The sequence below is a fragment of the Magnolia sinica genome, chromosome 2 (genome assembly GCF_029962835.1).
Source record: "Magnolia sinica isolate HGM2019 chromosome 2, MsV1, whole genome shotgun sequence".
Taxonomy (NCBI): Eukaryota; Viridiplantae; Streptophyta; class Magnoliopsida; order Magnoliales; family Magnoliaceae; genus Magnolia; species Magnolia sinica.
In genome coordinates, this window is record NC_080574.1 from 51,555,927 (window position 1) to 51,581,814 (window position 25,888).

A 25,888-nucleotide genomic window follows, 5' to 3' on the forward strand; every position below is an offset into this window, starting at 1 on the left:
TTTGGGATAATCAATTATCTTTCCTGAAGATTATCTATCGTTAAGACCCTCTTCCTCCACACTAACCAAGTAAAGGCAGCTACTTTGGGTGGCGCACCATAAGACCAGAAGTGGTATGCATACTCCCCATGAGTCCTTTGATCCTCCTAACTGATCAACTTGTAGAAAGACTTGACTGAAAACCTACCCGAGCTTTGCACACTCCATATCATGGAATTAGACTCCCAATAAAGCCATTTGTATGGCCTACGCTATGATTGCTTACCATTGAATAAAATTTTGGGTTTGTTTTCTTTATGAGAATGAGACTTGGGATCAAGGCAAGAACGTCAAGTACTGGGATGGTCAAAGTGCAATCCAAAATGGGTTGTTCGGATTACCACGGAGTCCCCTTTCACTCTCTTGGAGGGCTTCTTCATTTTATATTTAGCAGTGTTTTAAATAGCGGTAGCGTGTTGCATAGCAATCAGCCCTCTGTATCGTGTAGCATAAGCTACGCGATACTTCTATTTTTTTTACTTTAAATATAGAAAAATATGATAACTAGTTCGAAAAAAGTAAACAATGTAAAAATGCCTAAAAATGATTCATTTTTTCAAGTATAAGACTATTCAAAAAAGTTATTAATTATCATTTATCAAGAACCAAGCCACGTATAAAGTCATATGCCAAATCAAAAAATTATCACATCAACAACTTCCTAAGCAAACCACTTACAAAATAATAATCAAACCATTTTATTGAAATCACAACTCACAACTCACAAGTATGAAAAGAAATAAAAATCTATACAAATAGGGGTTTTCGAAACCCTTTTTCTTTTAAGTTTAGTTTTAAAGGCTTTTTAAGCGTGTAAGTTTCACACCAACTTTAACAAAGGATGACCACCATTATAAGTGAAAGTAAACAAAGAAAGGTTTGATTTTAGTTTCATATTTTAAGTTTATTTTTTTATAATACAACTTTTACACCATTTTTAACAAACAAAACTAAAAAAAATAAAAATAAAAATGTTCTCGACACTCTTCAAAAATTAAAAATACACTATAGTGTACGCTACAACCCCTTTATCATACGCTACAGGGAATTTACGCTATTTAGCTATGCTACATAACGACAGTGTTTTAATTATTGACGATATCGGCCATATATCTTGTATCCCACCAGTGCGATACGAAATGCACAAATAGTGGGATACATCCCGCATGTTCGATCTGGTGAGCATTTTCAATCCTTTTTTTTTCCCCATAAATCATGTTAAATAAGTGTCTAATTGTTACAAATCCAGCAATTCGAGTTTGAGATTTGCAGGAGACCGGCCGACTTGTGTAAAATTTAAAAAAAAAAAATCAAAATTTCTCAATTTCTCACAAATCAGTTGCAATCTTTGTTTCCAAACGTAAAATCAAACATGCATGTAACCTGATATAGTGATTCTTCATTTGCTTTTGAATGTCTTGCTTGGGTTTCCACACATCTTACATTTATAAATTATATGAATACTTGCATCAATTTAGTTAGACTGCATAGATTAGGACCCCATACAAAGAAAACCTATTATGTGCACTTGTTTTTTGTATGTTTTGATTTATAAGTGTGTATTGATGTTATTTTTAACAATCGCTGAAGTTTCACTAAAAACTTCGACCAATTTCCCAACGTCTCCCCATGTTTCTAACAGCAGTGATACATTACGCGATACAACAGATATATCCCATGCGATAACCAATAAGTATTTGTATCCTAACGGTGCAATACGTAACACGATACCAATATTTTGAACACTACCAGTGTTCGAAATGCCGATATTATCGGCATCACGGTCCAGCGATACGAAATCCTTCGAAAGAGACTAAGAAAGTAAAAAAATTTACAGAATACTTTGTATCGATCGATATATTGATTAATATCACCAAATATCGTTCGGGACAGCATCATTAACCGAAAAAATAAAAATTAAAAAATAATAATAATAAGGGAGAAACTTTCAACAGGTGGATTTTGGTACTTGTAGAAGAGATCACCCTGATTGGAAGTTGCATTTGGTGGGCCATTCAAATCAAAGCGTCGTCCATAGGTTAGTGCAAACAAAATCTTCGATTTGGGGGAGAAATCCGTCGAAATTCGGAGAAATCCTCACCCAAATCCGGAGATATGTTAGATTTGGAGAGAGATTTTAGGGTTCCGGAAGGCCGAAACCCTCTCTGCTTCGAAAAAAAGGGCGTCTAAGCCCTTTTTACGGGAATCAGGTTGGCTGGTGTACTGCACACCACCGAGCTAGCTGGTGTGTTGACGTCACCAAGTTTTGTGGGTCCCATCAAGAGGAATGTGTTATATCCAAACCGTTCGTCCATTTGGTGAGCTCATCGTAAGGATTGAGCCGAAAAATAAGAAAGATCCAAAGATCAAGTGGACCACACTGCAAAAGTGGTGGGAGATTGAATGTCTACCATTGAAACCCTTTTGGGGGTCACAGAAGTTTTGGATCAATATGATATTTGTTTTTCCTCTTCATCCAGGTTTGTGTGACCTAATGAACAGATTGGATGGAAAAGAAACGTTATGGTGGGCCCTACGAATGTTTTAACGGTGAGAATCAGTGTCCCCACTGCTATTTATGGTGTGGTCCACTTGAGCTTTGGATATGACTCATTTTTGGGCTCATAATCTAAAATTATCTCTCCAAATGCATGAACAATGTGGATATAATAAATACATTATTGTGGGACCCATGTAACTTTGAACCATTTGTACAACTCGAGCTCAAAGAGCGTCAGCGCTCGTCTTCGCAGCGTGGTGGGATGCGGATCACATAGTGAGTAGTGTACTGAGTAAACTCTGTGGGGCCCACTGTAATTCACGTATTTTATCCACTCCGTCCATCCATTTTACAAAATAATTTTATGGTTTTAGCCCAAAAAATGAATCATATCCAAAGCTCAAGTGGACCACACCACAGAAAACAGTGCGAATTGAACGTCTACTGTTAAAAAATCCTTATTGGCCAAAGAAGTTTTGGATCAAGCTGATATTTGTTCTCTTCCTTCATCCATGTCTTTGTGATCTTATGAACTGGTTGGATGAAAAATAAACATCACTGTAGGCCCTAGGAAGGTTTCAACGGTGTAAATCATTATTTTTATTGTTTCCTAGGTATGGTCCATATGAGCTTTGGATATGTTTCAAATTTGTTCTCAACCCCTAAAATGAGTTGGAAAAACGGATGGACGGCGTGGATAAACCATGTACATTCACGATGGGCCCAACAAAGTTTACTCAGTATGATAAAAGCCTATTTCAGCGTGGTGCAGGGAGCAGATTAGGTGAGACCCCGGCCTCACCTAAGACTGTATACCGTGTGGCCCAACTTGACGTGTGTATTCTGTATCCAATTCGTCCATCCGTTTTTTCATACCATTTTATAGAATGATCCCAAGAATTAAGAAGATCCAATTATCAGGTGGACTATACTCAAAGAAACAGTGGTAGTTGAACACGGTACCATTAAAAACTTCTTAGGGTGCACCTTAATTTTTCCTATATTTTATTAGGTATCCAATTTGTTGGTAACTTCACATAAGTTTGAATGAAGAGAAAAAACAATTATCAGCTTGATCCAAAACTTTTGTAGCCCACTAATGGTCAATCACCATTATTTCCTATGGTATGGTCTACTTGATTGTTGGATCTACTTCATTTTCTGGATAATGTCCTAAAATGATATGGAAAAACAAATGGACGGGGTGGATACTAAATATAGTTGTCTTAGTTCAATCGAACAGCGCCTAGCTTAGGACCCTATACAAAGGAAACCTATTATGTGCACTTCTTTTTTGAGATTTTATGATTTAAAAGTGTGTATTAAGGTCTTTTTTAATAATCTCTGAAGTTTCATTGAAAAAATCAACCATTTTCCTAATGTTTCCCCATGTTTCCCAAAAAGTGTGATAAATTATGCGATACAAACGATATATCCCGTGCGATAACCTATACATATCTGCATCCCAAGGGTGGGATACCGATATTTCAAACATTGCTCCTAACTAATGGTCTATATTGCACATGGCGGCCAAACCATCTAAGTCTACTTTCCCCTGTCAAATTACTAATTGGTGCTACTCCTAATTTCCCTTGAGTGCATTCATTTCTAATTTTACCCTTCCTTTTCATGCTAGCTACCACTCATCCATCTCAATATCCTCATTTCAATTATGTTCATCCTATGAACATTTTGTTCCTTGACAACCCAACATTATGTCCCATAAAGCATGGCTGGTCTTATAGCTATCCTATGAATTTCCCCTCCAGTTTCATTGGTATGTGGCAATCACATAAAACTTCCAGAGGCAATCTCCACTTCATCCACCCAACTCTATTCCATCTTTTTGTTCTCGATATCTCAATTCTTCAAATGTCAGACAATAAAAAATACTCCACAAGATGATGTTTTTCTTCTAAGTAGTTCAATTTTAATCACATGTAGCAATAAAGCAAGGATAAACACTAGAATTTAAATATAATTCTGAAAATGAATAAAGTTGTCAACACTCAACAACATTCGTAGCATCAATATCGATACATGTATCTCTAAGTAGGGATACAGAAACATGTATCGATATCATTGATATTATCGTTGATACCAAGAAATGTATCACTGACTCAGGGAAACATTGGGGAAAGCAATGGAATTTTTCAGTGAAACTTCAAGAGATTTAAATACACATTTACATATTTAAGAATCAAAAAAATTGCAAAAAAAGAAGCATACATCATAAGTTTCCTTTTAATGGAGGCCTAAAGCATGTGTTACAGTAAATTTTAAAATAAAATAAAATAGTGCAATAATAACCAAAATGAGTTCAAACATACATGTCGAAACATCCAACTATCCATCCATCTAACCAACCCTTCAACCATCCAACTATCCATCCATCCACGCATACATATATATACACATCCATGATCCATCCATACATACACACATAAATGATCCATCCATCAATCCATTCATCAATCCATCCCACCATCCATCCATCCATCAAACCATCCGTGTATACATACAATCATACGCACATCCATTCATCCATCCATGCATGCATACGCACATACATGCAAGCATTTCATGATACAACTATGCACCCATACAAAAAATAAATTTTCAAATGAAAAGGATCTTTTAAATAAACAGATTTTTTTAAATATTTTCTTAAAAAATTGATTTCCACCAACAAATGCAACCCATTAATCATAAGCATGTAACCATAAATAAGAAGAAGACGAAGAAGAAGAAGAAAAAAGAACAGAAATTTAAACCAAAAAAAAAAATGGAATTTATTTATTTCCAATTCTTTTCTATTTTCAAAAATATGAATAATTAAAAAAATCAAAAAATCAAGAGATTAACATGAATCAATAGATCAGCCAACCCTCATCATCATGAAAAATTGGGCCCCAATTAGTTAGGCAAGAAAATGGGAAAATTCAGATTTTCCCAAATTTCTCCCACTTCGATCCTCAAATCTCTCGATGTTCCACTCAAATCTATGCCAATGCATGAGAATCATGCCTAGACATGGATTTGAGAAGAAATCCAAAAAAAAAAAAAACAAACAAACAAAAAAACAAATTTCCAGAAATTTTCATACCTCGAGGGTTCGGGCCCACAAACATTTACATCTTCACTTTCTCCCCCAATAATTTGTGTTTTGATTCACTAAACTATAAAAGGAATGGTTGGAATTAAGTCCCAAACAAGGCACCCACAAGAAAAAATAAAAAACTCCAGAATCTCCTTTTTCTTTTCCTTTTATTTTTATTTTTTCACCTTTTCCCAGTATTTAAGCACCTCCCCAACCCAATATCAAGGATAACATTATCGATACTGTAGCGATACATGAAAAATATGGATAAATCAGCAATATATCATCAGTACTTGGAAATCCTACGATTAAAGTGGATTTCAGTATTGCCAACCTGTCAATACCGATATTATTGGAAATAATATCAATAATTTTATCGGTGATAACAGGAACACTAGTTTTCAGTGAGGTCATTAAACAACTCATCTCATATTTGTTCTATGAGACTCGGGAGTCGATGTTAGCATGGCTGTCAATTACTAAGATAAACAAACCAGTGTTTTAAATAGCGGTAGTATGATGTGTAGCGCTCAGCCCTCAATAGCGTGTAGCGTAAATACTAGTGTATAGCGTAAGCTACATGATACTTCTATTATTTAATTTTAAAATAGGACGAGTATAATAAATAGTGGAAAAAAAAAAAAACAGGAATATATATATATATATATATATATATATATATATATATATAAATGTTTAAATGATGATTCATTTTATCAATTATAAGCATGTTCAAACAATGTATTAGTTATCATTTATCAAAAGCCAATCCACGTATATAAGCCAAATCAAATAATTATCACATCAACAACTTTCTAAGCAAACCACTTTAATTAATAATGTCTAATTGAAACCACAAGTCACAATTATGAAAAGAAATAAAAATTCCATAGGTTAAAAGTATCAAGTACAATATAAGTGTCACATTCCTCAACATTAGATACAATGAAAACATGAAAAAAGTAATAAAAAAAATCAAATAGTAAGAAAATACATTGTAACTTACGCTACATACACTACACACTACGTAGATGTACTGTACACTACAGGGGATTTACGCTATTTAGGACACTATGTAGCCTTACAGCCACATGACGCTACCTACCGTACGCTACAGGCGCTATTTGAAACACTGTACGAAACTGCAAATCATAGGTACTCAAATCCTGCCTATCAAGGTTAATCTGAACACAAGGAGTAAATACTAAAGACTTAGGCCAGAGTGTGTTTGCTTCCACAAGGCAAATAATTTCTATTGACCAAAAAACATTAACATGGACTACTATTCCATGGAAGTAGAAGTAGAGAGTAGAGACTGAAGGACTGAACTAGTTTAGATTCCTTCCATCGAGCACACAATGTTTTTTAAAGTCCACTAAGAGGTCAACACCAATACCTCGACGAAAAGCTTATAATAAATGTTGTCAAAATCATACGATTCATATTGTGTCACACGCTACATGATATGGATCATAGGTTCAAATCATAAATCCCAAAAAATTATAAGCGAATCGCATGAATCGTTTCAAATCGTTACATCATCGTATCAAATCATATAAATCATAAGATAAATGCGGACTATGTAAACAGCGCCCAAATTTATGTTAAAAAAATCAACTTTTTCATTCTTTTATGTCTTTTCTTTATGTTTTTTACCCTTTTGCTTTTAAAACCTGTACAAGGCCCTCCCCTATTAAAAATTCTATTTTTTGTCTTTTGAGAGATAGAGAGGAGATTTCGGATTTTTATATTCTAAACCCCTAAAGGCTAAAACAAAGGCATCAAAATATCTTTTTCTTCAGTCAATAGAAGAATCAAATGTCACTTTTTCCAATACGATTCTACACTCAAGACAGGGAAAAATATTAAAGTACCCTTGAATGCTTATTTAAGGCAAATATCTTGAAAGACAAAACATAAAGGAAAGACAAGAATTCTTTAACATTATCATGATATATATACATTATACTAGTTCACAGTTGCCAATATCATAACATGTATCTTTTCTTGGGGCATATTGATCGGAAATGGATGTTGATGAGTTCATATTTTTTTCTAATTTATTTTTCCAAATTTTTTAATATTTTAAGAAAATAAAATATTAAAAAATATATGATTTGTGATTCGATACGATTCAAGCCCTATCAGGATTTGTGCTAGATAACGATCTTGACGACATTGCTTACAATTTTCAACACCACGCTTGAGCTTGACATTTAGTACTAGAGAAGCTATGGTTTAGCACTACTTAGTTATGAAATGTTATATAGTATGGTACGTTATTCATTTTCGTATTGTGGTATTTTTAACTTCTAAATAGCAAATACCATCATTTCTACAAAAGATATAAAACAACAGAATCGATTTTCAATCTCTCAATAATTTTCGATTCCATCAAAATTCTCAATGAATAATTGAGGTTGAAGCCGATGACTTCACAAAGGTGATTCAAAAGGACCAGTTTCTTCATCTGCCAAGCAATCTAAGAAGGAGAGACATCCATCATAACTCATGAAACTATAATTAAATTTTCACAACTTAATATATCTAGCTTGTTAGCAGCAAAACTGTACTTCAAATTTTGATACATGAAGTAGTTAATAATCTGCTACATTAAAACCTTAATGCATGGAACAAAACAGCAATCCCAAGTTTTGTAATGAATCCAACACAATCTTCAAAAGTAGAATATAGAATACAGATATAAAAATGTAGTACTACCTGCGCGACATTACAATAAGTGCAAGTCCAATTTCTGCGACAACCACGAGGAAGAAGTTAGCTATACAGTTCATGATATATCAATTCTCATCAATAGTGTGCAATTTATATGTTGATATTATACTGCATGCAAGTATGAACAGAGATGATGTAGAAGAATCATAGTTGCACAAAACATGAAACAAAGCAGCAACAGATTCAGATGCAGAAGTGAGGAAGTGTTCATTTCAAAACGTTAGCAAGTATAAACAGCTAGGAAGTAGGAGCAGGAGCACAATCTTAAAGCACGATTCAAGGCAGGAGTCGCACCTAATAAGAAGGATCATGCAACTAAGAGAAAAATACAAAAGAGGACAATAATATTTTTTATTTAGAAAAAAAAAAAAAAAAAAAAGAGCAGTACAACATTAAGATATCCTATTTATTGAGGACAAGTTAAAACATCAATGTTACGTGTGATGTTCAAGCAAAATCTCCACAAAGCTTTCTGTTCGTTTTTCTCAATTTTTTTTTCCTTTTTTGTGTTATCTGAATTTCTTTTGACAAGCCAAAAATCTATCACTCCTAGCCCTCAAGTTCTTAGTTGCAGGATCCTTCTAACGACATGCCGCTCCCGCTATGAATCAACACAACTCTCACTCTCGCTCTCACTCCAGACTCCAACCTATTTATACTTGTTTACATTTTAAAAGAGATGCTGCCCTGCTCCCGTACCCAAATTTGTTACCGCTTCGCATCTCTAGTTGTTAAAGAAACTACTTACAAGCAATCTTTAATTATCGTTGTCACACAAAGTATCATACCTTCTAGAATGGAAAATATCACGGGAATTATCAGAAAATATTGCAGATATCACAAAAAGTTTCATAGTTTGAAGGAAACGTTGGGGAAAATAAAGAAAAATAGTATAATTTTTTGGTGAAACTTCAGCATATGTTAAAAAGACACTTTTTTTTATCCTTAACCAACTAGGAAATCTCGGATTAAAAATACACGTGATTACAACTTAGAACTTTTAAAGCAATATTTTAAAAAGTCAAAAAATAAAAACTATGCACAATAGTTTTCCATCATTTGAGGGGATAAAACTATGCACTCTCAGATATAAGTGTGTTTTTCAATTTTCTTTTTTTTTTTTTTGGAACAGTTACTCTCAGCCATAAGTGAGGCAATTATATCCAAAAAAAAAAAAACCTTGGTCTCAAATCCATATGAGTTTTTTAACAGGTAGCAAAGAAATTATTACAACGAAAAGGGAAAAGAACCAACAAAACACATATGAAACCCAAAAAAAAAAAAGCCCCAGGCACAACAAGAAAACAAAAAATGATACAGTTACCGCCGCTTGTCGGATACCACTGGAACACCCCTATTAACACCTTTCTAAGCAAACCTGCCCTAGAGTTGGTTGAACGAAGGACAAATAAGACACCAAAAGACTAGCGCTCATCTCATCAGCTTCATCAACAACATTGGCTAATCTCCAGGGAGCACGCCTAGTTTCGATCCACTTGATCGAATTTCTAGAATCGCCTTCAATAACAATTAGGATGAACAGATGTAAAGAGACCAGCCTAATGCCATGGAGAAGAGAGATAGCCTCAACAACATTCAAGTCCTTAACTCCTAGAGGACCCAAATATTCAATCCGCCAAGGTGTGCCAAAACAGTTACATATCGGCCGTAACGGCCGATACGTAACGGTAACGGTGGGAACCGTTACGCGTTTCGGGATTGTATCGGCCGTTACCCGATTTTGTACCCGTATCGGCCGATACGGGCCCGTAACGGTAACTTTTTTTTTTTCATTTTAAGCTCTGTTTTTGCTGTTTTTTTGAAACATCTTGCTTCCAAACTGTTTCTCACTCCTTCTACTACTAATTTCGACCAACCTTGGCTAGGTATTTGAGATAAAAACACATTATATTACAGATTTTTTTGAATCAAAGCTCGGTAGGCCATTTTTCAGAAATTCGTCAAAAATAGGTATTTATACTTTTTTTAATATGTTTTGATGTTTTAATCATGTCATATGATGTGTTAATCATAGTAGAACATGTTAATGTGCATTTTACAGATTTGGGGTGCCATTTAATAATTTTTTAATATTTTTTTCTATTTACGCATGAATTTTGGCCCCGTTTTTAAAAATTCAAAAAATCAATTTTTAATGGTTGTTTTGCTGTTTTAATCATGCCATTTGATGTGTTAATCATAGTAGAACATGTTAATGTGCATTTTACAGATTTGGGGTGCCATTTTATATTTTTTTAATATTTTTTCTATTTACACATTTATTTTGGCCCTTTTTTAGAAAATTCGAAAAATCATTTTTTAATGATTCTTTTGCTGTTTTAATGATGCCATATGATGTGTTAATCATAATAAAACATGTTAATGTGCATTTTACAGATTTTGGGTGCCATTTTCTATATTTTTTATATTTTTTTCTATTTACGCATTTATTTTGGCCCTTTTTTTGAAAATTCGAAAAATCATTTTTTAATGATTCTTTTGCTGCTTTAATGATGCCATATGATGTGTTAATCATAGTAGAACATGTTAATGTGCATTTTACAGATTTGGAGTGCCATTTTATATTTTTTTATATTTTTTTCTATTTACGCATTTATTTCGGCCCTTTTTTTGAAAATTCGAAAAATCATTTTTTAATGATTCTTTTGCTGTTTTAATGATGCCATATGATGTGTTAATCATAGTAGAACATGTTAATGTGCATTTTAAATATTTGGGGTGCCATTTTATATTTTATTTTTATTTTTTCTATTTACGCATTTATTTCGGCCCTTTTTTCGAAAATTCGAAAAATCATTTTTTAACGATTCTTTTGTTGTTTTAATGATGCCATATGATGTGTTAATCATAGTAGAACATGTTCTTTTGCTGTTTTAATAATGCCATATGATGTGTTAATCATAGTAGAACATGTTAATGTGCATTTTACATATTTGGAGTGTCATTATATATATATATATATATATATATATATATATATATATATATATATATATATATATATATATATATATATATATATATATATATATATTTTCTATTTACGCATGAATTTTGGCCCTCAAAAATAATTGCAAACACCTAAATGTAAGATATTTTCATATTACATTCATTCTAATATATCTGTCATTGATAGTAGATAGTTAGAAAATTAAATATATGAATTTTGTAATCAAATTCAGGTTATCTGGTTCATAAATTCATCAGACAGTCCGATACAACTTCTCACCAAAGAGGGGACGTTACACCACCATAAACATGTTCTAATTTATAAATGAATGCATGTTTGGAATGCTTAGAATATTCCGGATTTAATCCATATTTTTTCATATTTTTTTGGCAAAAAAAAAAAAAAAAAATTTACGCCGTAACGGGCCGTTACGCCCCCGTATCCGTATCGGTTTTGGAGGTCACCGTTACGCAAACCGATACCGATACGGGACACCTTGTCCCAGGCACATTACAAAACACACCACTACTACCATTAGGACATGAGTTACAAGAGAGTGACCGTCAAAATCTCTGTTGCAAGATCCTTCTAATTAGGTGCCGCTCCTGCAGCCCGCTTCAAATCGACCTTTGTCGTCTCACTCAATCACTCCCAGACACACTTCCTACCCATTTATATTTGTTTACATTTTAAATCAGATGCTTCCCCACTTCACACCTAAATTTGTTGCTGCTTTGCTTCGCACTTCGTGCAACTATATTGAAATTGAGCTTGAAATGGCCAGCTGGTGGGGAATTGGGCTACCACAGAAGATCAGCCACATCCCACTACAACTGAAAGAGATAAACCATAGAGCCAGCTCATCCCACTACAACTGGAAGAGATAACGTATAGTGCCCTTCAGCAGTTTGTCTTGCAAGCCCCATTCAACCACAAGATTGAAAATGCTTCTACTTAGTACTTACAACTTCAGCCAATTGCTCCATACCTTCAAATATTCTCCCTTTTCTCCAGCCAAATACACCATAAAGCAGCCTTGGCTACAAGGATCCGAAGAAGATTGCCAATCAGACAACAAAGAACCGCCACCCAGAAAACAGCTCACCCAGGAATGGAGGGATAACCACTGGATACCCAACCCAGAGCAAATGCCCAGCCAAATTTCCACCGCAAAGCTACAGCGTAAAAGCAGGTGAGGTACATTCTCCTCAATAACTCAGCAAATACAACATTTGTTCGGCATAGCAATCCCTATCCTTTGCAAGTGATTGATTGTCAGGACCTTGTCGGAGTATATACAATCTAGCAAAAGGCTTTTCACCTTCAGGGGTGCACTACTGGACCAAACTGCAGGGGACCAGTTGCAAACAACACTAGGGGCCTGTTTGTTAACACTTGATTGATTGTCAGGACCTTGTCGGAGTATATACAATCTAGCAAAAGGCTTTTCACCTTCAGGGGCGCACCGCTGGACCAAACTGCAGGGGACCAGTTGCAAACAACACTAGGGGCCTGTTTGTTAACACTGAAATTGTTTACTTAATGTGGAATCTGGAAAGCGCTCGATGTTTAGTGGTGTTTGTTAACGCTGAACGAGGAAAGCGCTCTGTTATTTTATGCCGAAATTTTTCGGCGACCGAGGTCTAGATTAATGGTGAATCCAAAATGCGATCCACAAACTTCTTTTTTAAATCCAAAATTGCCCTGGGACAAATATTTTCTCCTTTACGTAATACATAACCCAACATTTAACGTGTGGCACTTATTTGGGCCCACCATGGTTTATGTGTGACATGAACACCATCCATCAACTTTTTTATATCATTTTAAAGCATGATCCCAAAAAATAGGCACATCCAAAGCTCAAGTCAACCACATCACATAAAGTAATGGGAATGGAACTCTACCGTCAAAACCTTCCTGAGGTCCACTGTGAAGCTTATTTGCCATCTAACCTCTTCATAAAGTCACACAGACCTGGATGAAGGGAAAACACAAAAATCAGCTTGATCAAAGCCTTCTGTGGCCCCAGGAAGTTTTCAATGGTAAGCACCCAATTCCCACTGTTTCTTGTAATGTAGCCCACTTAAGTCTCATATTTGCCTTGATTTTTGTCTTATTTTCTAAAATGATATGGACAAATGGATGGACGGTGTGGATAAAATAAATACATCACGATACGCCCCACGAAGCCCTTGACTGTCCGTCTCTAGCTAGATCCTAGTGGGGGTAGTACGCAATCCCTGGATTTGGGGATGCAGAATTTCTACGCAAGCCTTTCGCAGGATGATCCTGCACTAGAAACCTAGGTGGCATCCACTATGATGTTCGTGATAAATCTAACTCGTTCATCCGTTTTATGAGCTCATTTTAGGACTTGAGGCCAAAAAATGAGCAGGATAAAAGACTCAAAGTGGGCCCACTAAAGGAAAAGGTGGGTAGGGAAATTCCTACCATTGAAACCTCCATGGGGTCGACAATGATGTTTTCATGCCATCAATATTATTCATAACGTCATTCCTACTAAGATGAACTAAAACCACAAATATTAGCCTGATTCAAAAGTTCTGTGGCCCCACAAATATTTCAACTACGGACGTTCAATCCTCACGTTTTTAGCCCATTTGAGTATTGGATCCGGCTTATTTTTTGCCCCATATCCTAAAATGATCTCACAAAATGGATGGACGGGGTGGATTTCTCACAAACATCACGGTGGACCCCACCTAGGTTTCCGGCGCATTAACTTCCTACGAAAGGCTTTCGCAGGAAATCCATGTCCCGAATCGGGGGGAACAGATTAGGTGTGACCCCGGATCCATCAAGTTGGGTAGGACCCCTGACTATGGGGCCCACTGTGATGTATGTGACTACATCCACACCGTCCATCTGTATTGAAAGCTCATTTTAGGGCATGATCCAAAAAATAAAGCAGCTCCAATTCCTAGATGGACCATAGTATAGGAAACAGTGGCGATTGACCATTTAAAACTTTTTATGGGCCACAGAAGCTTTGAATCAAGATGATATTTGTATCGTCTCTTCATCTAGTTGTTTGTGATCTTATCAACAAGTTGGATGGCAAAGAAACATTTTAGTGGAATCCATGAAGTTTTTAATGGTGAGGATTAAAGCAGAATGTTTCCTGAGGTGTGGTCCGCCTAAAATTTTTGTCAGCTTCATTTTTGGGACAAGGCCCAAAAATGAACTTTTAAAATGGTTGGACGGTGTGGATTTAAGCTATACACATCATTGTGAACCCCATAATCAGGGTCCCACCTGCGTCAGTGGATCCAGTGTCTCACCTAATCCACTCCCGGATTTGAGGGGACACGGATTTTCTGCCATACCTTTTTGTAGGAACTTCTTGCACTGGATGCTAAGTGGGGTCCAGGTATCCCGTATCAATATCAATTGGCGTAACGGTGCCCTCGGATACCAATATGGATACGGGGGTGTAACGGCAATACGGGGGCATAACAGTGCAACTTTTTTTTTGCCAAAAAATATGAAAAAATATGGATTAAATCCAGAATATTCTAAGCATTCCAAATATGCATTCATTTATAAATTAGAACATGTTTATGGTGGTGTAATGGTCTACTCTTTGGTGAGAAGTTGTATCAGACGGTCTGATGAATTTATGAACCAGATAACCTGAATTTGACTACAAAATTCATATATTTAATTTTCTAAATATATAATTTAGATACTTAACAATTTGATATCATTTCTCCCAATAATTATTTTAAAAAATGAAATTAAATTCAGGTAGATGGCGTTGCCAATTTGGGGCTGACATGGAGGACCAATCCATGCCCCAAATCAGCCTCAAATTCCTGCAATTTTTTGGCATTATCCCACTTATGAATTGGTGGACATTTATTGGATAGTGAATCATGAAAAAAATCAAAAGGCCCTATTTTAAAAAATAAACATCCACAAATTAACAATTAAAACTATTCAAACAATTTGATTTTAACATTGTGAGTTAGCAACTACAGTTCATAATTTAACTGGTAAATTTTAAGTTAATACATGTCTCGTGTACAATTTTTTAAGGGCCCGAATTAGGCAGGACTCGGATTGTGAAGTGTAGCACACGAGTGTCAAAGTTTTTTGGGCCCCACCGTGATGAATGTGTTATATCCACACCGTCCATCATTTTGCCAAATAATTTTAGGGCATGAGCCCAAAAATGAGGCAGATCCAAAGCTCAGGTGGACCGCACCATGAGAAACAACAATAATTAAACGTCCACCATTAAAAATTTATTGGGGGCTATAAAAGTTTTAGATCAAGCTAACATGTGTGTTTTCCCTTCATCCACGTCAATGTGACCCAGTTAACAGGTTAGATGGAAAATAAACATTATAGCGGACCCATGTAACAAAACAGTGCAAGTGCACTGTTCAACGTGCACCACAGAACACATAAAAAAATAATAATAATAATAAGTGTGTGGTTGCAGACGGGAGAGGGAAACCGAAAAGAAAGAGAGAGAGAGAGAGAGAGAGAGAGAGAGAGAGAGAGAGAAGAAGAAGAAGAAGAAGAAGAATGAGGAGGAGAAGGAGGAAGAAGAAGAAGAAGAAGAAGAAGAGGAAGAAGAAGAAGAAGAAGAAGAAAAGAAAGAAAAACATTTTTAAAAAAAGGTTTTTTTTTTTTTCTATTTTCTTTAGGCCCGTAACAGCTTTTACAGTCACAGAATCAGGGGGTGCCCGTTTCGACCTCGTATCGTGTAACAGTGTCGGCCGTTACCATTATGTATCGGCCGATAAGGCTGTATCGTAACGTATACGGGACATCCTGGGTCCACCATGATGTTTGTGCGAAATCCACCCCATTCATACGTTTTGCGAACTCATTTTAGACCATGATACAAAAAATGAAGTGGATCCAAAACTCAAGTAGGCCACACGAGAGGAAATAGTAGAGATTTAGTGACCACGTTGAAACTTTAGTATAGCCACAAAAGTTTTGTATTAGCCCAAGTATTTTGTCTTTTCACTTCATCCCAATGTTCATGACCTTATAAATGGTTTGGATGGCATATAAAAATCAAGGTGGAGGCAAGGAAGGTTTCAATGGTAGGCATTTCTTTCTCTAATTTTCCCTCTCATGTGGCCCCACTTGATTTTTGGATCCGCCTCATTTTTTGTCATGTGTCCTAAATGAGCTCGCAAAACGAATGGACGGGTGGATTTCTAACTAACATCACGGTGGGCCCCACCTAGCATATCAACAGGTTGGATGGTAAATAAACATTCCGGTGGAATCCATGAAGTTTTTAATAGTAGGGATTCAATCACGATTGTTTCATATGGGTAAATGTGTCAAATTAACATATTTCAAACATTTCAGACGCTAATTAACAAACGGATTGTTCTAAATTCACTACTAGTTTTCCGACTTCAGATTAAAACTTTAGATTCAGATTTCAGATTCACACTTCAGATCTCATATTTAACAAACAAGCCCCAAGTAGAATCTACAACAAGCAAGCGAATAGACAAATCCCCATCAACTTCTAACTCACAGAACCTATTCTCACACTCCCGACCATGGAATGTCCCATCGACATTACGAAGCATGCAAGAAAGCATCTCAATCTGTCTTTCAAGTTACATATGAAACTTGGAGATGAAACCATCCTCCCCATCCCAGCCACCCTCTAGAAAACAGAAGCAATGGAGCCCTCTTTCTCCATAGAGATACCACTAAGGGGACAAAAAAGATACACAAAAGGGTGTCCAAGCACACGCCCTATCCTCTCAAAACCAGAACTTAGTCCCAACTGCTACTTTGAACCTGGGATATCTCAAAAAAACTGAATAAACTAAAGAAATGCCCCTCCATATCTCAGACCCTTTCCTTCCAAAGGAAATGTTAACATCCCACCCACTAGCCGGCATTCCTTACTTCACAGCCAGGATACTTGCTGAAACTGACACCGCCACCACTTCGCAAGCATAGAAGTGATCAATAGCTTGAACCCCCAGACCTCCAGCCTTCATATGCTAGCAGACAACATCCCAGGCCAAAAGATGAACTTATGCATGTCCCTCGAAGGGTTCGAAAGGAAAAGCTTCTGGATTGATTCCAGTTTAGCAACTACCTTTGCTGGACATCTAAGCAGGTATATGAAGCAGATCAGGATGTTTGCAAGCACAGTTTCAAATCCATAGGGAGTTACCCAGCTGTAGAGATAATCAGTTATGTTGGACAAATTTTGGAATTTAGCTTCAAGGACAAACATTTCATTTTCCCATATTTGGGACGATGGTGAAAGTAATTGCCAACACGCATGCTAAAGAGGGGATTGGAATCATATCTTTATACTAGGAACTCCTTCCTTTAGTTTGATGTAGCTCTTTCAATTGTTTTTATGCACCTTGGAATATATCCCTACATTTCTGCTTACATTTATTAGTTTTTTTAAAATCCCATCCTCATAAAGAAAATAGTAAAATGAAAATAGTAAAATAACCAAAAGTCACGTAATCTCTCCATGCAGAAGAATATAATGCCCCCCTCGCTCTCTCTCTCAACATTTATACCATTTCCTATGACTACTACAACAAACAATCTAACTAACCTTGATTAGCCCAACTGATCTTCTAATTAGTTGGCCTAAAACTAACTACTCGACCACCCAAGGAAAACACCCAAGATGTCCTTCACTTCCCACAACATTTGAATAAATAATCAATATTTATGTTTCCAAAAGGAGCATAATAAACAGAATACATTATGAAATATGGTCTACCTGCTGGATGATCCAAGTGGGTACATTTCCATCACGAGCTTATCCCAGGATGTAGTATTCACTCCAGGAACATCTCTTCCAAGCTGGCGACCATCTACGGGGGAATTCAAGCTTCCATTTTTTCTCAAAGCAGGCTGTCTTTGCTTAATCATTAGAAAAGTAAAGCAGTGCTGTAATAACTAAACAAGTCCTCACATTCTTATAACGCTGGTACTAAAATCTCTTCAAATTGATAGCTAAAGAACTTTCTTACTTTGAAGTCGCTGATGTTCTGCTGAAGGTAGAATGCGTTTCATTCCCTGCCCTCATTGCATCAAGAACGTACCTAGCGTAATTAGAAGTGCATAACAAATTCATGCCTCCCACAAACAGGAACAAGAGCATTACATTATCTCAGCTGAGTTTGGATGCACAAGAGAATTGCATTAAAAGTTCATCTTAAAACAAAAGAAACTAAGGCCTCATTTGGCAGCATGGAATTGGAGGGATTTGAGGGGATTTGATGTTTTTAGTTGTTTGGTAGAAAGGAATTGGCGGGATTTGAATTTGATTAGAATCCAAATCCCCAATAAGAGCTCTTAACTCACACCTCAAAGCTATGATCTCAAATCCACTCGATTCCGTATAGACAAAAACCCACCTAATTCCACAGGGTTTCAAGTCCATGCTGCCAATGAGCACTAAAAGAGTTTAGTCATATCTATGAGCTCATTTGGATGCCAAAAAAGTTTTAAGTTGTAAACACTTTATACTTGAAAAGAGTTTTAGGTGTAAACCATTTACATTGGATTATGACTGGCTTTTAAGTTGTGAAGTGTTTACAGGTAAACAGATCATGTGTTTGACTAACTTGTAAAGTATTTACAGTGTATAAAGTAGGTATTCACGCCATATGGAGCTTGGGGTGGTAAATCCCACCAAAATTTGTAAAGACAATGAAAGTGGCTTGTTTTTTTTTTGGGGGCCCTAGGAGAGCATCAAGGCACGCACACGCCAGATAGATTGGATGTCTTGCACCCATCGTAGTGGGGCCCAAACATAATTTGGAAGGTTTTTAAGGGTGGGCAGCCCATCCCAAATGTTCCCTCTCATGTGGCCCATCTAATGATCAATCAAACTGTTTTTTTGGGGCCGTAGGAGGGCATCAAGGGATGCACATGATGGATAGATTGGATGTACCACCATACACATCATGGTGGACCCAACACATCATAAGTGTGTATCAACCATTGTGTTCTAATATGCATAACGTCTTTTTTTCCTTTTTTGGGAAAGGTAAGTATGGGCTCAAACGCCCGACCTCAGTGTTGAAATGCACTCTGTCTATATGCATAATGTCTTTTCAATTGCAAAAACTTTACCCATAATATAAAACATGGCTTTTTGCCTGGAAAAAAAAAAAAAAATTTGTGAGTTTACCTGTATAGTGTTTACAACTAGTAAACACTTTACAAGCCTATGGAGTGTTTACCAGTAGCCCCTTTAAAACTAAGGATTTTACAGGCATCCAAACAACTCCTATGTGTACTGTATGATCATGGTTGGCAGAGCTTACTATGCACTTGGCTTTTAGGGTGACACGGAAAATGTAGCTCGCATTACCAGCCTACCATTTTCCCGCTTTTTGGATATAAGTTGTTGTCGTCATCATCATCATCAAAGCCTTATCCCGACTAATTGGGTTCAGCTACACAAACCCCGTTATGTCATTCCAATGTTCTTTCGGATGTAAGTAGCCCTTGAAAAGTTCTTTTGAGTTCAATCATGAACCTAATCTACTTGCAATTTGCAGTCCAGTCTCTGTCAAAGCACTAAGTAATTGTACAATGTGGTTATTTGCACTTCATAAGACATTATCGCAATCCAATTCAATGGTGCATCCAAACACACCCCTAATCAAAACTTCCTAAAATATCAAATGCCTTTGCAAGCATGTCTTGAACACATGAAAGACAAAATTACCCAGGAGATGAACTCGACGTGAAGAAATACTGAAACAAGGTCGCCAGAAACAGCGCCAAATATATCGCAATATACCTGAGATCACGCAAGAATATTTTAAAAAAGAAAAAAAAAACACGCAACAACAAATCTACCAAAATAACAATCTTACATTACCAAAATCATGAAAATTAAATTTCCAAAAAAATAAATAAATAAATACCATGGTTCTTTCTTAGTCTTCTGTATCAAATATCTATCAAATAGGAACAAAACACCAACAAAAATCAGGTGCAGGACCAGCAAAGCTAGTTTGAGACCCCATGAAGATCTCTTAGCTGAAACTCACCACACCGAAACAGCAAACCGTTACAAGGGTATTTAAATCATGCGAAAAAAGACTTGACCTAAAAACCAGAATGGGGAAAAAGGATCAAAGCAGGGAGAAGAGAGAGATACCGGGATCTGCGAGACATGGGAAGAGCTGAAAGCAACTTTCAATGGACCACACCCAAGCGTCTCGAACTGGGCGGCAGAAACTTGCAATCGTCATGGAAATCGTCTCATTAGAAGCAGCCCAATGAGGGAAAAGAATCGCGCGAAGAAACTGCCCGGAAGCTCCTTTTGCATAGGTCGGAAGAGAGAGAGAGAGAGAGAGAGAGAGAACGATCGAGCGCGTTGATTTCAGCTACTTTCGAGGGGGAACTCCAAAGGGCATAATGCGCACCGGGGGCGCAATGTATCCTTTTTCTGTTTGGCATCGTTTGGCACCCGTCCACATGGGGGTAGTTGGAAGTGATTAGGTGGAAACGCACCCTATATCTATGCGTTTGACACCTTGTAATCGGCGATAAATGAAATCAATCACAGATGAGAAGTCAATGTTTAAAATCTCTTTGTTTCGCAGTCATTTCATTTAATGTCGAATGCCCTTTTCGAATACCGTCTTAAAGCTAAGATAATCACATGAGTAGCAAAGGTGCTGCGGCTACTAATTTACGGCACTCATGGCACCCTAATGGTACCCGAAACAATTCAATTATTAACTAGATTACTAAAATTATACTAAGTGAATTAGTTGAACCACCCAAACATTGACCATCTAAATGAATGGTTACAAATCATTAACAAGTCACTCGTTTATAAATTTTACGTTATGCCTACTTAACTTTTGAACTTTTTTTATTATTGGGTAAAGTATGTATTTTAATAAGTTTATTACAATCATTTTATCATATATATATATATATATATATATATATATATACACACACACACACACACACACACACAAAATTAAGATATCAAGACTAATTTAGCTAATTAAATTCACGTTATGCAAATATTAACAAAAAAAAAAAAAAAACTTTATTGTATTTCAAGTACAAGCATGCAAATATATTTTAAGTGCATTTTCATTACAAGTTGTCAAACATAATTAAAAATTAGAATTCGCATCAAATCATTGATATTTATAATTTGTATTTTAATTCATTCCAAATACAACGTTACAAACACACTCTTAGACTGATCTTCAAGAGGCAATAGAAGTTGGATGTGGAATATTGGATCCTTACTCTTGCTCGGTGGTAAACTCTCAAGAGTTGCAACACCCGGTCAAGGGTTAGAGCATCCATAGGGATAATGGTATCTAATATTGAAACCTTATTACAAGGAATAAAAATGTTTATTTCTCATTCAACTTGTTTTAAATTTTCCATACTCGAAGAAGTATTCAATAATAGGTGTTCAATCACCACTAATTCCTATGGTTTGGTCTACTTAAGTTTTAGATATGCTTCTATTTTAGTCTCATGTCATAAAGTGATTTAGAAAAACTAACCGACGGTGTGGTTAAAATGTATACATCATGTGGTCCTGTGGAGTTGTCACACTATAGCAAAGGGTGGTGCGTGACTCATTACACAACTCAGGTAAGTAGATCTTAAGATTGGGTTGTTGGCATTGCCTTCGCTGCTACTCTTAGAAGACGGAAGCTTGCTTCACCCAAGCATCTCTACCGTACACCAGCAGGTGATCCTAACTGAAAGATCTTGTTGGTTGTCAATAGAAAGGACGGAGTCAATCGTTCCTCTGATTGGTGGACACTTGTTTGTTGGAATAGGATGATACGAAAGATCACCAACCTGATGGTCAATTGACAAAATTGAATTCAGACCATTGAATCTTTTCAATCCGTGTCGTCCATTGAATGTCAACCAATCAGCCAGTTTTAAAATCCAGCCAATGTAATTTTCGATTTGGTTGGCATCTAAATTGGATCCGCCCAACAGCTTAGACAGCTTTAAGTTATCTGTGTGTCATGCGTGCAATTTATCAGGAGAAATATCGCATATACAGGCAAGGTACACCAACTAGTGGTACCGTGACATCGTTCCTACCATCATGTCATCTGTGCGGTACATCAGCACCATAAAAAGGGTAGGACCCACCACGAAGATCACCTGGGACAGAAATCAGCCTGTTCCGTTTTCAATTGGACCACACCACTGGAATCTGTGTACAATCGACCATGACTCAACACATGGGTCTGGCCCACCTAGTTAGTGGATCAGCCTGATTTTTTAGAAGGGTTATATGGTCATGGTGGGTCCTACCGTTTCATGGGGATGAGAAGATTAGAAGAAACCCGTGTAAACACCAACCCCCGTCGGATGTACCATGATGTTTATATTATATTCTCTCACGTCCATCCGATTTCACCAGCTCATTGTATAGTTTCTCCTCCTGACCCGTCCATTTTCATGCTACCAATGTGAATCCTACGACGGCCCCATTAGATTTCTTCTATTTTTATTTTTTTTTCCAACTATATTTCCTTCTTGTGGTCACCCAAATATTCAACAGTTCTGATTGCCACAAAAATGTACCACCTGAACGGTTGAGATGCTTGAGATCAGCAAGCCTGCATCTCTACTCTAATGGTGAATCAATTCCACTATGCTTTCAGATGGACGGTCAAAGAAGCAAAAATCAAGTATTCAGACGGCTTAGATTATCGAACAATCTGAATTTTACATTGTGCTTTGCCCATGCAGGGCCACTTGATAAACGGTTCTCCTAGCCATGAGTAAGCCTCCAGGAAATATGCCATGTTAAGAAGCCAAACAGACCATTCTCAGAAAATCCAAATACTCGCTTAGATTGGTGTTTTATAAACCCGCAGTAGGATCTAAAGTAGTAAACGTAGATGAGGATGCGTTTGGTCGCACAGATATCAAGAAATTTCATGATGTTTGGTGCGACTAAAAGCACCCTAAACATGCATATCGTGAGATTATTAAATTAACTAAAAGAAATGCAAGCTAAATTATTAAATCAAGAAGTGAGATTCACGTGGATAGAGATTTTATTTATAATGGTTAATTTGCATTTGAAGGAATAGTGTTAAAAGGTTCGATTGTACGGACCATGGTCCAATGGGTTTAACTTCTTGCACCATGGCTTGCTGGTAATGGTACCCATTGTTTAGACAGATTGGATTTAGGATTAAACATAGGGCGGTCTGTAGGCCGGTTTGACTGGCAGACTGAGTGGAGATACCCCGTTTCAACACTTGAGGTCTTGGCATCCATCCCTAGCGGGGGTGGCTAACATGGAGTGCGGCTCGGTCCTCGAGCCTGACTGGCCAGCTCGGCTCGGTTCGGTCAGCAACTCGGGCCAATTCGAGCCGAGTTTGAGCCAAGATTGAGCCAAGTTCGCCATTGCAGCATTTGCACAAATACTTTGACTACACCTTCAAAATCTCACTGTATTTGAGACAACAACAATGGTTTTACAAGTATTTTATCAAACACCTTCTAAGCAACATAAAAATCAAGAAAATAAGGATGTTGGTTTCATATACATACCTTCCTTGCCACTAGCCACACTTTTTTGAGTAATTTTATCAAACACTTGGTAAGCAACATCAATATCAAAGTAACCGAGTCACCGAACTGGTTCGATCCTAGTCAAGTCGAGCTAGGGCCAGCTTGAACTCATTTTCGAGCTCAAAAAATCAGCTCAACTCGGCTCAAACTTAGCTTCGAACCGAGTCAAATCAAGCTTTTTTGAGTCAAGTCGAGCGAGCTAACCAAGTTAGCTCGGTTCGTGTACACCCCTAGTCCAAACCCAACCAGCAAAGTAAAACCTAGAACGGAGTCCTGCCAAGGCTCATGACGGTCCAAATAAACACGCCTTAGCTCAGCCTGTGATGATTATAAATGACACAGGTCCGATTAAGGTTAAACTAGCCAGGCCCAATCGTAGATAATATTTGACCAAATAACCTTGAAACCCTAAACTGGCCAAGACGGGCGAGGTTCAGGCCAGGCTGATGGGCTTTTAGATGCAGGCCAACCTAGTCCCAATTAAATAAACACGCTTAAATTTTAGGCTGGGTTTGGCCGTTGGGCATAGTATTTTAACTCAGTGTCAGCCTGAAAACCTTACGGGCTGGCCCAGCCCATTGACGACTCTAATTAGACATGTCACGTGTCCCTTAGAAGTGCACACTAAACATGCATATCAAGTTATTATAATATGTATCGTAAACTATTAAATCAAGCAGTTCTCATGTGAGATTTCACTTGGATGCATATTTTATTTGTAATTGGCAATTTGCATTTTGAGAAAGGAATAAGGTTCAATTGTGTGGAGATTTTCTTGGTATGGCTTTTGCACTTGTAGACACCCTACCTTAGATGAGAAATTATTCTGCATTACTCGGACTGGACCTCAAAATAGAACAGTAGGTTAACTTAAAAGACACTCAAAACGCTAATTTAGTTGGGGAACTCTCTCATAACCTCCAGAATTAAGCCGGATGGGAAATTAAAGGTGATGGTGTTGATGGCAATTGAACTCCCACCAACCACCATCCACCAATAAAAGTTTGACATGTGGCATTCTAAATTATTGTATAGAAAATGCACATCGAAATATGAGTCATGTATGGTGGTGGAAATTCGATTCCTACCGGCACCAAAATCTACTGTAACAAACTATCCATTAGGAGTCATTCAAATTGAGGTGTTTAGTTGCCCATTTCATAATGGTTCCACAATGTCTAATTCGCCGTGAATTCCAAGCTATATTAGCTAGTGGTGACTCGAAGTCAACCAAAAATACTTGCAAGCTTATTCATCCCCACAATCGCAACAACAAAGCAAACCACCATGGCGAAGGCTAGCCTACTCACACATGCATCAACAACACCGTGGCTTGCTCTCCTTAAATAGTCTATCGAGATTTATGATTAACCATGCCATGTTTTAGTCGAAAGCTTTGGTGCAACTAAAAGACCCTAACGTGCATATCGTGATACTATTATAAGTTTAGAAATGCACCCAAGCTATTAAATGAAGTGATTATCATTTGAGATTTCATGTGGATACAAATTTTATTCGTAACATGTGATTCGCATTTGTTGAAATCGGATGCCTTTAATCTATGCTAAACGTGAGTTTTTGATAGGATTGACACTATGTTCGATTGGGTCAAGAAATTTTGTTTATTCCTAATTGCTCGTTGAACCGTTTTGGTCTTATTCGATTCGATCAAAGAGACTCTCGATTTGATCGAGAAAATCCAAAAATACAAGTTCGCTCTCTAAATGATTTTGAGCACTTTTGATTTGATTAAAAGTATGGTCAATTTGATCAATGTCCCTCAATTGGATTTGATCCTATCGAATGTCTTATCAACAATTTGAGTAACTTCTGCATAAATGCGTGATTTTATTTTTTATTCTAGATTCGTGTTATATAAATAAGTATAATACAATATTAGGATAATACAAGGTGATTAGAAACTCGTTTTAAAGAGAGCTAG

The 25,888-nt window shown here is 36.9% G+C and overlaps 1 protein-coding gene across 2 annotated transcripts in view; it reads right to left on the reverse strand.

The window, feature by feature from the left end:
- LOC131237095 (protein S-acyltransferase 10-like) overlaps positions 1-20,818 on the reverse strand; it is a 40,014-nt gene extending 19,196 nt beyond the window's left edge. Inside the window, exons 1-6 of one of the 2 annotated variants that reach the window (XM_058234748.1) lie at positions 20,513-20,818; positions 20,277-20,391; positions 20,075-20,149; positions 18,366-18,437; positions 18,113-18,250; positions 8,361-8,394 (exon numbers count right to left, since the gene is read on the reverse strand). In XM_058234748.1, coding sequence (XP_058090731.1) covers positions 8,361-8,394; positions 18,113-18,250; positions 18,366-18,437; positions 20,075-20,149; positions 20,277-20,391; positions 20,513-20,606 — 528 coding nt within the window. In that variant the 5' untranslated portion in view covers positions 20,607-20,818. The remainder of the gene's footprint in view (positions 1-8,360; positions 8,395-18,112; positions 18,251-18,365; positions 18,438-20,074; positions 20,150-20,276; positions 20,392-20,512) is intronic. The other variant, XM_058234747.1, reaches the window with a different exon arrangement.
- Positions 20,819-25,888: the final 5,070 nt, after the last annotated feature.